This window comes from Dicentrarchus labrax, unplaced genomic scaffold (genome assembly GCF_905237075.1).
Source record: "Dicentrarchus labrax unplaced genomic scaffold, dlabrax2021, whole genome shotgun sequence".
In the NCBI taxonomy this organism is placed as follows: domain Eukaryota; kingdom Metazoa; phylum Chordata; class Actinopteri; family Moronidae; genus Dicentrarchus; species Dicentrarchus labrax.
The window spans coordinates 8263929-8282186 of NW_026136706.1; the positions used below are offsets into that span (position 1 = coordinate 8263929).

General features: G+C 38.5%; 1 protein-coding gene across 1 annotated transcript in view; it reads left to right on the forward strand.

Moving 5' to 3' along the window:
* LOC127366115 (polycystic kidney disease protein 1-like 2) overlaps window positions 1-17096 on the forward strand; it is a 39483-nt gene extending 22387 nt beyond the window's left edge. The window contains exons 29-44 of the mRNA XM_051404866.1: window positions 428-627; window positions 867-1093; window positions 3416-3623; window positions 4562-4808; window positions 5735-5975; window positions 6156-6252; window positions 6359-6493; window positions 7251-7436; window positions 8922-9252; window positions 9545-9678; window positions 10082-10209; window positions 11741-11901; window positions 12323-12533; window positions 12917-13018; window positions 13148-13279; window positions 15637-17096. Of these exons, the coding sequence (XP_051260826.1) occupies window positions 428-627; window positions 867-1093; window positions 3416-3623; window positions 4562-4808; window positions 5735-5975; window positions 6156-6252; window positions 6359-6493; window positions 7251-7436; window positions 8922-9252; window positions 9545-9678; window positions 10082-10209; window positions 11741-11901; window positions 12323-12533; window positions 12917-13018; window positions 13148-13279; window positions 15637-15792 (2896 nt within the window). The 3' untranslated portion in view covers window positions 15793-17096. The remainder of the gene's footprint in view (window positions 1-427; window positions 628-866; window positions 1094-3415; window positions 3624-4561; window positions 4809-5734; window positions 5976-6155; window positions 6253-6358; window positions 6494-7250; window positions 7437-8921; window positions 9253-9544; window positions 9679-10081; window positions 10210-11740; window positions 11902-12322; window positions 12534-12916; window positions 13019-13147; window positions 13280-15636) is intronic.
* The last annotated feature ends 1162 nt before the right edge of the window (window positions 17097-18258 follow it).

Consider the following 18258-nt stretch of genomic DNA (forward strand, 5'->3'; position numbering starts at 1 on the left):
AAACTGAAACTGGGAGTTTTTATTTGAATTTGAATGATGAGAGCACAGATCAAATGCAAATGAAATGCAATAGCTAGTTTGGATTTTATTTTGTTTACTGCAAGCTTGGTTTTTGAATTATTGGTTTTTGAAATATGACAAGGATGTAAGGCAGGATTTAGCTTTTAATTGAACTCCCATTTCCATGCTATGAGGATAGCAAAATCTATCGACACATAGACAGGTTAGGTATTATTAATAATAATATATTTATATTTTAAACAAACAACCTTTATTATTATTATTTATAGGTTTTTATGACTTGCGTATTAGCCGCAGAGCTATGCCGAGGTTTAGCAGCGATAAAATAACTAAAACAATATTACAATTGCGATGCTAATCCATCACTAATTGCTTTTATTTCATTACCCCTCATTCTTTTTTCCAGCAATTTGTTCTTCATGAAGACAACAAAAGATTTCCGTGACGGACACCTCTGGTACTCTGTGATCAGTCGGCCACCCAGCAGCACGTTCACTTGCGTTCAGAGAGTTTCCTGCTGCTTCTCCCTGCTGCTTTGTACCATGCTGACCAGCATCATGTTTTATGGCATTCCAACAGATCCCTCTGAGCAGACCATGGACCTGGGTACAGTGTATTTTCATTAGAGTTCCATTTACTCTGCGAAAAAAAAATATTTTATCTGTAATATATATTTTGTGTGCTTTCAATTTTTCAAATTCTGTTTATGACCTTGTAAAGTTGCTGGTTGTTTGCTCTTAAGACAAAACTAGATTTTTAAATGTTTTTTGTCATCCACAAATGAATAATAGAGTGCAAAGCCTGAAAAATGTATTTTACCTCTCTCTCGATCTCTCTGTTTCCAGGTCACTTTGAGTTTACCTGGCAACAGTTCATGGTTGGAGTTCAGAGCTCCCTCATAATGTTTCCGGTGAATATCCTCATTGTTAGTATCTTCAGAAACACCCGTCCCCGGGAGACTTCTTGTTGCAAGCGCAAAACAAAAAAAACAGACACTCTTGAACAGACTTCATTCTCAGAGACCGCCACCACCAACGTGAATGTTAATGTCACTTTAGAAACTGTCATCAAGGTAGGTGCTTCATATTTTTCAACTGCTATTTAAACTACAAATAACTAAATTAGGGTAGTTAGTTATTTTATTTAGTCAGAAAGATAGAACATTTGGGTCCAAACAATATACAAAAAAGATCATTTATACAGTAAACCCAATAATTAAAAATAAAAGAAATTAACAACATACAATCCCATCAGTCAGTAGCACAAGACAAGTGCATAACGAGCTAGATTCCACAAAGTGTGAGTTCAATTCATCATGTCCATATTTTACACAGATATCCTGTGTGCACACAAGTATGTGTTCTTTAGTTTGTATGCCAGTCTCAGCCACATACAAGTTCAGGTTCAGGTTCAAGTTCCCTTTTCCACTCACAATCAGTGAGGACAACCAGAACAGAATCATAATTTGTCAATCATCTCTAGGGCTGGGTATCGTTTAAAAATGTTCTATACCAATACCGATACCAGTACCCTTGACACGATACCGATACCAGTTGAGTACTTCATTCGATTCTTTTTTTCAACTTAAAAAAAAAAAAAAAGCAATCGGTTGCATAAATGTCACCACTCCTCCCCATTCAAAAGATTTTTACACTAATACATTTTGAAAGTGCTCAAATATTTATTTAATAACTGTACAAACATGTACAACGAAGAATTATATAAAAAAAAACGTCCCTCTCACCCTCTTGGGGTGGTATCTGTGTCATCCTCAAGCTCGGGTCCTCTACCAGAGGCCTGGGAGTTTGAGGGTTCTGCGCAGTATCTTAGCTGTTCCTAGGTCTGCGCTCTTCTGGACTGAGGCTTCTGATGTTGTTCCTGGGATCTGTTGGAGCCACTCCCCCAGTTTGGGGGTCACTGCCCCCGAGGGCTCCTACTACCACGGGGATCACGTTCGCCTTGACCTTCCACATCTGTCCGGCTGTTCTTTCAACCCTTGGTACTTTTCAACCTTTTCGTGTTCCTTCTTTCTGATGTTGGCGCCTGCTGGTATGGCCACATCTATCACCACCGCCTTCTTCTGCTCCTCGTCTACCACCACTACGTCTGGTTGGTTGGCCAGGACCTGTTTGTCAGTCTGGAAGCTGAAGTTATCAATGGTTGCTCCTCTTAGGGTGGCCATTTCCTTCACATCAAAAAGGAGGACACTATGCATACACAGGGACACCAAGCAGATTTTGTTTGTTATTGTTTTAAATTTTAATATGTTTTTCTACCAGATTACATAAAGGTGCATATATTAAAATTAGCCATACTCCGTGTCCTGTTGAGATGACAACGACGCTGGTGTTGTAGACGCCGGCTTCTTAAAAAGAGTGCAGTTGTCCACCCTGAAGTTTGTTACGTGCGTGATGAGGTGCTACATCATGTTGCTAGTATTCCCCATTTTCCCCGCAGTAATCTTGCCGCATTTGATGCATCTATTTGTACCCGGCGCCACAGGCGTGTAGTACAACCATACTTTTGAACGTTTTGCTGCCGACATCTCGGAATGCTGACCAGCCAGCTCCGCCACAGACTAAGCACGCCCGCTTTACGGCCATACAAAGCAAAACCATAGAAACAGTCATTTTTTTCTTGATCTGGATAGTGGGTACAAAAGAACCGATTGCAGGTATTGTTTGACAGGCACAGTTTCAATACTACTTGGTACCGGGTTGTTTCGGTACCGATACCCAGCCCTAATCATCTTCCTACGGTCACTCTCAACAGACAAGTATGAATCATCACTAGGTTCTGTTTTTTTGTGTTATTTCAAGAATATACCACAAGAGGTCATCAAGACAGCCATGATACTGCTTCATCTTCACAAAAAACTGTCTTGCTTTTCTCTCAATAAAGCTTGCACTGTAAGGGGTCATGCCTCTAACGTGCGATATCACAAAATACAGTTTCGATCCGATACCAAGTAATATAGGACCAGAAACTCAGACGTTGATATCGATACTTTTTATTATTAAAGGCGCCTTATGTACTCGAATGTAAATGAGTTTATGAAGCATTTGGAAGTGCTCCATAAATAATTAAAGCGATTTCATTGCGTCCCACCGTCAATACTTAGGACAGTTTTTAAAGGCAAATAACAAAATAGTTATTATAGACTGTCTGTGCAAACATTCATTTGTGGAGAACAATGAAGGTTTTAAAACTTAAATAGATAAGAAAAGTGCAAATAACAAAACAAGACAAAAGCACAAACAACCCTCATACATCCCATCACATTTTCATTCACATGTGAATTTTTGTACATTTTCAAAATAGTGATTGGTATGGCAATAATTAATCTTAATGTCATATATTCTATGTAATTCTATATAAGTATTTTCTCTCACAGGATATCACAAGAATTACCCATTCATTGTCTAAGACCGTGAAAAGCAACATACCATGCACAGAGTCCGAATTTGGGCCGGGACAACAAGTTGATATCAATGCCGTCCTTTCTGTGGTGGACGACTTCATCAAACAGAACAACAAAACCGGTGACAGCGGCCAGGTTAAAACTCAGAGCTTTCACAACCTCATTCAGCCTCAGCTATCAGGTGTGTAACCTGCTGTGGATAGTGAATACTTTGACATTTTATACAATTCTGTCTTTATTATATACAGTGCTCATTCAGTATGGGGTGAGGGGGCGTAAAGGGCTGAAGCCCTGTAACCTTTCCTAGTTGTTCTACTCGGCCTTCACACATTTCTTTCAATAGTCCTTTTAAGGAGCTTGATACTATATATTTCTGTCCACGTTCTAAGCTATGAATGTAAATGGTGAATTCAATACCATTCAGTTCACTTACCTTTGTCTGGAGGAGGTTATATACTACTCAAGAATATTTTGCCTGTAGCAAACAAATCATTTTCCTTTATTTTTAAACATACATACATAAATGTAAAAATACACACATATAGTTGTGAGATTAGATGAGAGGAAGAAGGAGAGATGCTGCAGGGAAATAACAGAAAGAGTCAAAGTTTCTGGTGATCAGTCAGAGGCTGAACTGAACACAAACACACAGGCACCCTCCCACAGACACAGTGGGTGCAGTGCATCTGTTACTAGCTAGCATACAGCGAACATACAGCTGGTACATTTGGCTGCAAAAATGACACAAGACTTTCTGTCTAAATATACCTTTATACATACAACGCGCATACATACAGTTTTTTTTTTAGTTGTGGAGTCAGTGGAACCAGATGGCACTCTGCTTTTGGTGCTCAAAGCAGCAAAAATATTAATTTAGTAATGCCTCTTTCCAGAAATTATGATTTGGTTACTCAAAAATGTCGAAGGACCTTATTGTGAGCAGTTTCATGTAGGAACTATTTCCTGTACCTGTATCAAACTACTCCCATCAACTGTAGCTGAACGTTATCTGTCTCAGTGCAGCCGATAAAGATACCATTGATGTTCATGTATGTATGTTTGATGGTAAACTGTCCCTTTAAGAACTGCAACCAACTCAGACATTATATACATTTTCAGAGGGCAGTGCCAGTGTGCATCCTGGGTCAACAGTGGAGGGGATTCAAAAGAAGAACAACAAAACACAGTATCTATACCGGCAGCTGTGTCACATTGACAGAGAGCTGAGTCTGCTTGGACCCTCCGGCTTCCCCAACCCACACAGCTACAGCCAGGCTGTGCAGCAAGTCCATGGCATGAAGGGCATTCTTGAAGATCAACTCTTCAAATTCAGCAGTGTCAACCTAAATGAACTTACCCAGAAGAAGTAAGACCACACTAGTGGATTTGCATGTGTTAGCCCGTTATCTATAAACTGTGTATATTTATTTTTACTTTCCGGAGAGACTTGAAAGTCACTTGATTGTCTTTAAAGTGGATAATTAATCTGCTTTATGTTTAAAGACTTAGTCTCCATTTATGTGTGTGTGTTTTTTTTCTTTTGTCTTCTATCATATTTATTTATCACAACAGGATAATTCAGTTACTAATGGTGACTACTTTGGAAACAGTTTTTAGTTGTGCTTTTCAAGGACACTTGAGACTGTGAAATAGGCGTATTCACTTCTTACCAAGAGTGAGATAAAAGAAAAATACCAATCTCATGTCTTTATGCTAAATGTGAAGCTAGAGCCAGGAGACGGTTAGTTTAGCCTAACATAAATACTGGAAACAGGCGGAAACAACTATCCTGGCTCTGTTTAAAGATTAAATACAACATTATGTGTTGCAACTATTTGTTGGCCGGAGCAGTGACTTTCTGGTTACTTTTTGGTTAGTGGCAAGTCACTGCATCCGGCAGCTGTTTTACCAAGACATTGTTACAGCATGTAATCCTCTGTAAAACCACAACTTCTGACAACAAATGACAAAATGTGTAAATTGTGAAATTTAGAGGTGCTGGAAGGAAGATTTTGTTACCTTTAGACACATTTTCCTCAGCGTTTATGCTAAGCTAAGCCACCCAGCTGCTTCCTGTAGCTTCATACAACATGACAGTGGTATTCATTTTCTCATCTGTCTGCAAGAAAGCAAATGTGATTACAGTATTTCCAAAAATGTTCAACAACAGCTACAGCTAAATGTAGAACCTTTTGGTTTAAATTAATAATACTTAAGTGAAATGCAGTAATTGCACCTCATAAGAGAGCTGTTGTGAGTAAATTTACATTCTGTCATTCCTCTCACCTGCAGATTAAGCCCGGCAGACAGCACTGATTGCGACGGTAGTCAGCCGAAAAGGATGTGCTGCCATGGAGGACTACCCTGGTGGTTTATTTTAGTTGGCTGGCTGCTAGTGGTCGCAACCAGTGTTGTAGCGGGATATTTCACTATGCTTTATGGGTTGAAATTTGGGAAAGAACGCTCCATAAGCTGGTTGGTTTCCATGATTGTCTCCTTTTTTCAGAGTATCCTCGTCATTCAGCCACTGAAGGTGAGAAGGTGCCTTTCCCTCAGAAGGGGAACCTCATCAATTCTTATGTGTTTTTGAAAGCTTGATTGCAGTTCTCTCATGTCACTTTCCTACAGAGATACACATCCTCATGAACACATGCTAAATATTATATTAGGAGAGAACATCTGTATTCACTTATGTTGATGTCTTTTTCCACAGGTGCTATGTCTTGCAGTCTTCTTTGCACTCGTAATAAAGAAAGTAGATGAGGAAGATTTTCAAAATGTGGCGTTTGCTGGAAATGACACGAATCTAGGTAAAAAGCACTCCCAAACCTACCCTTTCATAGTCTCATTGGAGTTACTCATCACTAGAAATGTTCATTTTTTACAACAAACAAACAAATAACTCTACACTCACAGGTGATTGTAAGGGCCAACAAGCGGTCAGACAGAATAACAGCCTCTATGAGCCTCCTCCTCCTGCAGACATAGAGAGGATGAGAAGGAACAAGATTTTGGAACAGAAAGCCTTTGCCCTCCTCAGGGAGATTTTGAGTAAGTAGAAGCACCGATTTTTGTTTAACTGTGTGGGTGTATTTCAGAAGGGAAGATTAGCAGTGGATAAAAAGTTCCCTAAACAGGAAATAATCTGCTTAAAATCCATCCAAATGACTCAAATGAAAAAAAAAACTTCTTGCAGGTCTTGAGTTCACTATTTGGGTTCATTATGCAGTTTTGAATGTAATATCCATAAACTATGTTACTTAGGCATCAGTTCACTGAATGATAGCAAAGGGGTCCCATATGGAAAAAAGGTTGGAAACCACTGTTCTGTTGTCATAAGTAAAAATATATGTTAATTTGTCTACAATTTAAAGCAAACATAGAATCCACACACTCCCATTGTAACTCTAATTATGTACCGATCCTTGACCAATCTGTGGTCGGAGGCTCGATAAGATTCCAAAATAAACATGACAAACAAGGAAAAACCACACATGTCCAGTCTTAAAACCTTTGTTTCATGCTGGCTCGCTGTAACACTGTTGTGGCTTTGACACCCACTAAAAACAGAGCCATAATTTATGGTTAATGTTATTAGTAATGGTAATAGCCACAGATGTCTCTTAAATCAAAATGGCTTAAATCAAACCAACTGTTCCCACATTAGTTATGCATTTATGATAATTAACTTCAGTAATTGTTTAAAAAAATGTTTCATGAAAACTTGAAGCTTTACTTTACTGACTCCCCATTGCAGTTATCGCATGTTTAAATGTAATTTTAACTATCGTGTGTCCATTTGTTGCAGCTTACATGGGGTTTTTGTGGATGTTGCTTTTGGTGGCGCACGGCCAGAGAGACCCCAATGCTTTTTTCCTGAAACAGCACATCCGAAATAGCTTCAGTGGCGACATCTCTGACAGTATGAGTCTTGGAGATGTGTTCACTTGGGCCAAAACATCTCTACTTAGTAACCTTTTTGGAGTTTATCCAGGTAAAACTCTGTCTGCACCATTACGTTAATAAAATATAAATTGTTCTGTTCTCTAAATGTCTCTCAGATAGGAACGTAATCTCTCTGCACACAGTGCGTGTTATGGTGCACTTTTGACCTGATATTTTAGAGAAAAAGGAAAGGGAAAAAACACAAGCAAGCCTTTTACATTATCTTCTGTTTTTAATATACGCACCTACTGTACCAAGAGACAGCTTTTCTTATGATACACAGCTAGAAATGTTTAGTTTATTCTTGATACTGACATACAAACATTGTGCCAAAATATCCTTGTTCCCCTTTCTTTTCACGTAATAGTTCAATAACGTGATTTGCTCTGTGAAGTAAAACAATTTACAATGCCTCATGTCAAAGGAGCTTTATGTTTGCTTTTCGGGGGGGTGCCAAAAGTCTGTTGTAAGTGAAAAGCTGTTGGGTGCTGTCCAAAAAGCAGACTTCTTGCTGTCATGCTGTGGAGTTAAATAACAATAAACTCCATGGCTGGGGAGCAGGATGCTTTTAGTATTGAATTTCTTATTGTTTGTGTCTTTTTAGCAGTTGGGGTTTATAAAGTCCTTCCGGTAGGCTAATGCAAAAAGGAGCTATTAACTGGTCACAGATAATTGTTGGTCAATGGATTCAATAATGTGAGCAGAGAAGTTGCAGGTTCTGGCCGTGATGAAAGGCTGATTAAGAGGTGTTCAGGATTAATTAAAAAAAAGTGTCTGCCCTGCTTAATATGCTCATCAATTTTTACAACCAAGAAAAATGAATGACAGTTTTCAGATAAAACTTGAGCTTGTTCAAAATAACCATATTTTAGTTTGGCTAAATAACCCAACAGTAATGCAAAAAAATAAAAATAAAAATAACTGGTCAATTGACTAAAAACTCAAATTTTAGCACAGAATGACAATCTGTGCCAAAACATTAAAGATCTCCTCCAGACATGTATAAAGACATAAATAATATACAGAAATGTCCCGACCCGATTTGAACTGATCGGTATCGGCTGTATTGAGCTTTAATGATCTGATCCATTGTTTTATGTCAGCTGTCACGCAGCTATTTTTACTCACAAAGCTTTTATGCACAGTGCAGCCATGTCAACCCTCTCTGCCCGCCTCCTCACTCTCTGAGCTCTGTGTGTGAGAGAGCAACAGCCCGCAGCGGGGGTTTCACTGCAGGTGGGGCTGCCTGTGCTCGGAGTAGTGAGCTGTACAGCTACGCTCAGCACGCCACTGCAAGTGCAACAAAAACGTCGCCATAACAGTACTCAATTAACTTAATCCACGCGAAAGATACAGACGACGAGAATAATCACTAAGCAGAATACAGACAGTTCAAGCACCAAACATTAGAGAGAAAAACTCAAATGCTCAATATTAAATGACTCCGGATCAGGGGACATCCCTAATAATAATAATAATAATAATAATAATAATAATAAGACAAACAAAGAAACTGTTAAATGCTATGTTCCAGGATTTATCACAGATGGAAACTCCAAGCTGGTGGGTAATGCCCGTCTCCGTCAATTGAGAGTGCAGAAGAACTCATGTCATATTGCCGGGTCCATGCTCCAGTTTGTACCAGACTGTCACGCTCCATATTCATGGGAGGTGGAGGACATGGGCTCCTACGACCCTGGCTGGAACCACTCTGTGAGGGATAATGACTCTACAAGCACCTCCAGCCCATGGAAGTACCAGACACAGGCTGAGCTCAGGGATCACCCTGTCTGGGGGGAAACGGTGCTCTACAGGGGAGGTGGCTTTGTAGCGGAGCTCGGCCCAGATTTACAAAATGCCAGCAGGTACGTACATTAGTGAAATGGAACGCATCAATATGAGAACCAAAGATATTCTTTTTTTTTACTCTTACTCTATTACTGTTTACTGGACTGCTAGTTTACATTATCCTCAGTGGGCCAGGTGGTTTAGTCACCCTCAGATTTATCAAAGCAAGCAATATATGAACTTTGAAAAGACACAGATGTAAAAAAAATCTGTTAAAGCCAATGTTCAATACTATTTAAAGACAAGTAGAACACTTCAACAGAGCATAAAGGCCTACAGTTCAAATATTATTGTGTATTTCATCTACAGCACCCTTGAGTATCTGTTCAGCAACAAATGGCTGGATATGTACACCAGGGCGATCATTGTAGAGTTCACTGTTTATAACGCTAACGTGAACCTCTTCTGCATCGTCACACTCTTGTTGGAGACCACAGCCGTAGGTAAGGTTTAGTCTGAAACCCCCACTGACACTGATTCTTAAACCCACCCTGTATATTTGCATTACAGTCATGCACTTCTTTTGGTTCTCTATTTTGCATGTTGTAAATATCATTCTTGTCAACTTTGCACATTCCTGTACAGCTCTTAGATCTTTCTATTCGATTGTGATTCTTATGCACCAAGGAAAATTCCTCGTATGTGTAAACTTACTTGGCAATAATTCTGATTCTGAATCATAATGTAACCACTGCTTTGCCAAAGATGCAAATGTGAAACTTTGTTAAAGAAGATTTATACATAACAGATATATATCTCACATCAATATACTGTACCCTACATTATATAAATGAGATCTTGCTAGCCTGCTTGTGTTTAAATAAAATTGTTTCCATTGATTTTTAGGAGCCTTTCAGTTCAACAGTGAGCTACAGAGCGTTCGGCTTTACATTTCAACTGGAGGCCTTCACATCTTTGTTATGGCTGCTGAGATCATATATATGCTCTTCATCCTCTATTACATGTTCCTGCAGGTAAACGCCAACATGACTACTGCAGAATGTGGTTCCAGTCAGAACTCGCTGGGGTTTCTATATTTACTGAGTGCTTCACAAACTTAGACTGACCACATAATTTGCAGGCAGTGCTCATTAGTCTGTCCACATGAACCCTGTCACCCCAACTTTGAGCATGCTTCTTACAGATGATTTTCAATGACGTACCAATTTTTCCAGAACATATGTGTTGTTTGCTCCTGCAGTCAGTCTGAAGGACAATTAACATTAGAGATATTGGTTTGAGGTTGAAATGCTGATGGAGGTATTGAGTTCAAAATGTGCATGTGGATAAGTCATCTAACTCTCTTTGACTGTATGCTTCCTGAATTATTACAGGAAAGACCTGAGGCCAACAGTAATGTTTTGATGACGATGTTGCTGTGGTAAAATCATTACTTTCATTTGTGATTTTTCATAATCACTGTTCCTTATTCTATACAGCACAGTTTTTATAAGCACAGCACTGACTCATACCTTAATTATATTTTTCCACTTTATTCAGGGCCATTTTGGTTTATGTCATGGATGTTCACCATTAACTGTAATTTCTGGGCAGCAAGGTCCCATTGTGTGTCCTTCCTTGCAGCCTCTTGAGGCTCTTTTATTGTGCTACAAAATGTTTGCGCAGACCTTTGAAGTTCACCTGGAAGTTTGGATATCAAACAGCATTGAGATCAAAGTCTCATATACCGCATATTAAAATAGACAGCATAAATGCACGCTGAGTAAACGTTAATCATCTACAACCAACAATTTAAAGTGTAAACTGACTTAGAAGTAAAAAGCATGAAAAAGGTACCTTTTCATTTTCATTGTTATTTACATTTGTTTTATTATTTTAACTTTTTACTTGACACTGTTAAGAATTCCACAAATCAATAAAGGTTACATAATACAAAATGTGCTAAAAGACCAATAAAGGGAAAAGCACCCAGTCTTTAAAATAAAAATGATTAAAGGTTCAGTGTGTAACATTTATTAGGAAGATTGTCAGAAATGAAATATTCATAGGTATGTTTTCATTCATGTATAATCAGCTGAAAATAAGAGTAGTTGTATTTTCAAACCTTAGAATGAACCATTTTTATCTACAGAGGTAGCGGGTCCTCTTCTACGGTGTCCGCCATGTTGAACCACCATGTTTTTTCTCTAGAAAGGTACTCTAAGAGTACACACCTCTGCTAAGACCAATTAGTCCAGTCTTCTATAATATGCAGATCTGCACACCATTCACATTAATTACAAAAAGGTCAGAAAATCCAGAATTAATCTGTAAAAATCATATCATCAATATTTCTTACATACCTTGGCCCATGCTACACCCTTCCACCCAGTAGGGCCCGTAGTTGTTCCATAATCCTGCTGACTGACAAAGCCACAAACGGCACCGAAAAGATTAACCCTGGCGAAAGTAATATTTGTGCATATTTTCAAAAGTGCTTTCTTCTTACTTATGTTAATGGTTCCTCTTGTGTGACATGACAGTCCTTCTTTCTTTTCCTGGCAGTACAAACTAATGAAACAGCAGAAGTGGGCTTACTTCCGGAGCAAGTGGAACCTTCTTGATCTGACCATCATCCTGTTGAGCTGGAGCGCTGTGGCTGTCTTCATCCAGAGGACCCTGCTTGGGAACCGCGACATGACCTACTACCAAAACCACAAAGACCAGTGAGACTAACATATGTTATACAAACCATACGTTTGATCTTTAGTATGTAGGGCATGAAAAAGCAACTGTCAAGCCAAAACCTTAAGAGCAGTAGATGTGCAGTGGGCTTTATGTCGTAGTTAAGTATTTTCTGACTAATGCTTATCACTTTGGAGAAGAAGAAGAGCAGTTCTCTGCCATATGAATATGTGTGTGAATGGGTGTGTGTGTCGTAAAGTGCTTGGAGTGGTCGGTAGACCAAAAAAGCTCTAAAAGTGCAAGTCCATTGTGAGCTTGTTAGCATGCTAATTTGAGCATTTCAGTCAAAGCATTACTTAACAGTCTAATGGAGCCTGTGATCATTGCACATTTTGAAAGTGTTTTTTGATAGTACTCTTTTTCTCCTATTTGTGATTGTCCACATCTTTATTGTGTGTGTAGATTTCCCAGTTTCTATGAGACAGCCATAGCGGACTCAACGCTCCAATATCTGATTGCCTTCCTGGTCCTGCTTGCCACCGTCAAACTGTGGCACCTGCTCAGGTTGAACCCCAAGATGAACATGATCACTGCTACACTGCAGCGGGCCTGGAGCAACATATCCAGTTTCCTTGTGATCATAGTGATCATGTTCATAGCGTATTCCATTGCAGTGAGTATCTTGTCCCTTTACCTTTTCTCAAAATATCATTTTAATTTCAAAGTTCTCCTGAATCACCTGGGGTACGTTGCTCAGTTAAGGCACTTTTTAAAAGGTGAAAGTGAAAAATTTGAAGTCAATTTAATTAAGTAGAGTGTCAAAGAGAGTAAAACTTTTTCCCTGCTGTCAAGAGAAGGTATGCTCAAGGAAACCGACATTTAAAATGAAACATGAAAATACTTGAAGATTTTCCAAAAGTTTTATGGCTTTCTTTGCAAGACAACATACAGTTGTTGGTCCTCCTTAACATATTAATGAATTTTAATCTTCTAATTTACAGCACACATTCTCTATGATTCAAATCACTGAAATTATGTACTTGATCAACTTTCTAGAGCAACGTGATTTATGGCTGGAAGATGTCCTCTTATCGAACCTTATCGGACGCTCTGGTGACCATCATCAGTTTGCAGATAGGCATCTTTAACTATGATGAGGTACATCAGATTTTCTTCTGCTCACAGATTTGCTATGTAACATGCTCGATAATAATAAGGGCATACAGGTAAATCTCATATGTGGTCAGTCAGCTCAGACTGATATTAATGTCTCTCTCTGTTTGCCAGGTCTTGGACTGCACTCCCATGCTTGGTGGATTACTCTTTGGTTCCTGTATTGTGTTCATGACATTGGTGGTGCTCAATCTCCTTGTCTCAGTGATCCTTGTGGCATTCAGCGAGGAGCAAATATATCACAAGGTAATATTTACCATGAGTCATTATTCTAGTTTTGATATTTATGTTAAACAGTGATTTGGGTAGTAGTACTCAGCTTTTTTTACAGATACGCTTGGAATTTTCCAAGAACCCTACCGGGAGGATTATTGTAGTGTCAGTGTTAATTTGAATTATAATTATATTTACTTATATTCTACAAAGCTAGAGCCCTTAATTTACCCTGTACCCAAAAACCACTAGAAAGAACCTCAGGTCTTATTGAAAGGTGTGCACTAACTTTTTGATGCAAAAAATGTTTTTGAGCACAGCAAAAAACTTTATACAATACTATAAATCAACTGATGAACAATACATTAGGGTTAGGCGATATATATAAAATTTCCAACCGGCTACGGTCAGTCCAACATGCGCCTGTGTGCAAGCAAAATACAACCGCACACCTTGTAAATTCAAGATTCTCTCTTTTAATGGACTAAAACCTTGTTAAGGGTTTCTAAAACACATTTCATTCAAACTCAACAGAAAAAATAAAACTGACTAAACCGTCTTTATTAGTAAAGACATTACACTGTTCCAACAATACCAACTCTGGTGTCTAACCATCTAACAAAGTTAGAAAATATTCTGGCTCTACACGCTGTCGCCCTCCCTCGCTCCAATACCCGCTTCAAGTCTCTCCTCTCTTGGCCTGTACTTCTCCCGTTCTGGGTTGTCCCTGCTGTGTGCCCATCTTTCCCCAGCTTCAATTTCACAGAACAATTTATCTCCTGCCTGTGCTAGTTTGGTTTAGTCACTGAAGAAGACATGGCCAACACAAAGGCAGCGGAAGGCTGACACTGCCAGACTATCCTTGAGATAATCTCTTCTTGGATATTAGTCTCTTCCCTCTTTTTCAACAGCAAACACAACCTCACACATACTCTTGTACAACTTCAGCAGTGAGGTTGTTTTTTGTAATTAAAGATTACTAAATCATGGCTAGCTCTGTAGTCATGCCAAATCAATCAAAAGCTGTTCTCATTAGATTGTCTGGAAAAGGATGCTACTGTAACCCTCCCATTTGTCATGTGTGGGCAAAACTTGTGAAAAGGATAAACACATTACACATTGCAGCTGCCAGTGCGGTTCTTGTGCACTCCTACTGCTAATGCAGAGGTTGGCAAGTGAACAGTGAAGCAAAGACATCCATGCAGAGATGCTGTACGGAGCTGCAAAGTGCTCAGTATTAATTAAATAAATAAGACACTTTTTTTTGTTTTTACTTTCATTTTATGATGTCATGTAACTTTTTATCCCAAATGAGTTGTCACCAGTCACTGCCACTTCACTCAGCAATCAGCTCCTGTTAGATTGAGCGACAGCAATGTTAACACTGAATCAATCAACTTGTTGCTGCTGAGTTAAACTAGCTGGGTTGGCCTGTGAGCTTGCAATGATATGTCAGAGTGAAGAGCCAGTGTTAGCTGGTTAATTTTTTCAATTTGCCCCGAAAAAAAGCAAAAAGACTTTCGCTTTGGTAGCTGACAGAAGCTAGGTGACTAGTTAGCAGTTGTTGAGCTTGCTGAGAAGTTGGAAGTCTGTGATTCACTGACAAGTGACTGGTGATGACTCTGCTGTCACGAAAAGAGACAATCGATGTAAAAAGTGTCACTGGGAAAAATGCCGTTGTGGAATAAAAATAGACTGTTTAAAACTAGACATTTGAATAATTAAATTACAAATTCACTTCTTGCAAATTTGACTTTTTGTTGTTTTTACAGTGTGTTTAAACTGATGGATTAGCAGCACATATTCTGAAACTTACTCTGTAATTAGCCATTTTAAATGAATTAATAAGGTTTAATTAATTAATGAGGGTGTATGTTTTTTTACTGGTGGCAATGAAGGATATTACACAACCCAGGACTGTACGTTTTACAGACAGTGTATTCCTCTCATTCACTACATTCAGCAACACATCAGCAGAATCAGTTACACAAGAGCCAGCAGTGGCTCCAGATCATGGGTGTCCATCCTCAAATCTCAATATTAACAATTTAGCCTTCATCACAGGTTTCTTTTAATGGTTTTCTAAAGAAGACCAAAGGGTTGTAAATCTAGAATCTAGAAAGCCAGAGTACACCTGCAAAATGTCACCATAGGAACGGAAACACAATTGTTTCATTGTTAGTCTCTGAGGGGGCTTTTGTCCCCCAATAACTGTGAAAGAACTAAATTGCACTGACATTTTGAGATGTCTGTCTCCCAGAAAAAGAAATAGATACAAAATCAAAAAATCCTTACATGATATGTCTTTAGCAGTGTGTGTTGTCAAGATGCATCTCGCCAATATTTGTCATCACTCTAAAAATGATTTTGTCATCTTCCCTCTCACCTAGCCCTCAGACGAGGAAGAGATTGTCGACTTGATGCTGAAGAAAATCTGCAGTCTTTTTGGGATCAGATATAAAAATACAAAAGACACCCTGGGGCCCGATGTGAACGGAGCCAGTGGCTTGACCCTTAATAATACCAGAAATCTCAAATTGATGTAAACAGACATCTGACAACTCAGTAAACCCCTAGGGACATAGCTGTATTTCTGAATGTTTGTGAATGTGTTTCAATACTTGCTCGTTTATCTATGTTTGTTCACATGATCATTTATTCATGTTCATTATTTGTTGTTTGTTCCCTAAGGTCAGAGCATGCTGTGCTGCTCTGTGAATGTGGTGTGATAGATAATTATTACACACACAATTATACTGCAAATCATTTGAATAAGATGTTTATCTTTTTTTTTAAGCTTTTATCTGTTTTAAATTTGTTATTTTTGGTCTTTTATTGGCATTATATCTGCTTTATATAGGATTGTTGTATGTCTGCACTACATGAGACCTGCACTATGATTCTGCACTTGCATCTCCATCCGGGCTCAGTTTCGGCAGATTATGTATTCATGTTTTTTTTTATATTTATAGGGGAGACTCACATGGGTTTCTGGGTTTTAAGTTTTGTTCTGTATATATTTTAATCTGGAAACCACTTTGTGTGTAAGCTTGAAAAGTCCAAGTTCAAAGAGTAGAACTATTAAGCCCCAAAATACACTGAGCAGTAATTGTTCTTTAAATAATAGCACTTAAATACTATTTTAAATAAACATTCTGAATTTAAAGCCTGCTTCACCTTGTAAAATAAAAGTGTATTGTTTCACACCGTAAATATTATATACACAGTAGTAGTATTTTTACTCCATAGGATTTCAGTCTCAATAATAATACTTATAATAATTTAATACTATGGCAAACAGTTTTTTGTTGTTGTCAGAAATACAATAGAAGAGGGATCTGTACAGTGCAGTCAAACAAACTCACTTAAAAATAATTACAATATGCTACTCTGATGTCATATAAAGAGAGTGAACTGTAAATAATGAGGCTGTTAACACTGGTTAAAAATTGTGCTGGATTACATGCTGCCATATTTTCCTGTGAATCATTCTTTGCTTAAGTAGCACAGCTCACACAGGCAGTGTAGCTGCACAGGCTTTTATAAAATAAATATTTAAAAAAAAGTCAGATAAATATATAGAATATTGGTTTAACTGACAGCTGCCAGTTGCAGCATGGTTCATATTGTCCAGAAACCAATCCATCTTTCCTATACCTATATACCATCTTATATTTATATTTCCATAACCACGTCTTCTACAACTGTCTGTAATATCCACACAGCATAGATAGCTTTATTAAGTGTGAAATATATACAGTTCTATATGTGTAGGTGAAAAGATTTTGTTTGACAAAACTTGTTTTGTTGATACAAACCATACAGTATGTTTAATGTATGAGGCTAAACTGCCAACAAATAAATACCATACAAACATTGTGATGCTGTCAGTGTCTGACTCACCACAGCCGGCGACAGTACTTGAATGTTAAACAATAACCGATGTAGCTTTTCTTCAGGGTATCTCATCTAAGCATGTTATCAAATGCATTTCCAGTTGGGAAAGTGCATTCAGATGGAGGTGTGTGTGAGGGACACCTCACCAGAGGGTTAACACAGGAGGACGGTGACAGTAAAGCACCGGGGTCAAGAACTTTAACTTTACTTTTTGTGGAGAAAATCAACTGGGAACTACTTAAGCCACTATAGTCTTCACCAGTGACAGGTGCATACCCTAAAATTAATACTTTGTGTAAAGCAGTGCACACACATAGTACTCCTTTGTCTACTTAAGATGGAATCCTGACCTATCTTGTCAGGATCTTATCAACAGTTGATAAAAAAGGAGTAAAAAAGCTGTTTTGTCACTGATATATATGAACAAAAAAAAAAAGCCAAATTCTCTGAAATGCCTTTGGAGACGGCTTATGGTAGAGAAATGAACATTCAATTCACGGGCAACAGCTCTGGTGGACATTCCTGCAGTCAGCATGACAATTGCACGCTCCCTCAAAACTTGCGACATCTGTGGCATTGTGCTGTGTGATGGAACTGCACATTTTCGAGTGGCCTTTTATTGTGGCTAGCCTAAGGCAATACCCATGCTGTCTGATCAGCCTCTTTATATGCCACATTTGTGAGGTGGATGGATTATCTCGGCAAAGGCAAAGGTGAAATGCTCACTAACACAGATTTTGACAGATTTGTGAACAATATTTGAGAGAAATAGGCCTTTTGTGTACATAGAGAAAGTCTTAGATCTTTGAGTTCAGCTCATGATGAATGGGGGCAAAAACAAAAGTGTTGCGTTTATAATTTTGTTCAGTGTATATCTAGAAGTATGTGGACACCACAACATACCTATGCTGTGGTATTCAATAACATAAGTATTATTACCACAAGACTTTACTAAGGGTCCAAAACCATACAGAATAACCCCAGATTGTTCCTGCCTTCCTTCCACAAAATGTTGCTGTTTTAATACCCTGTGTTCTAGGAAAGAAAGGGCTGAGGCTGTCAAAGGCAGTTGATAGTTTTTAATTATGGAGACTGCAGACTCAATTAACTATTTT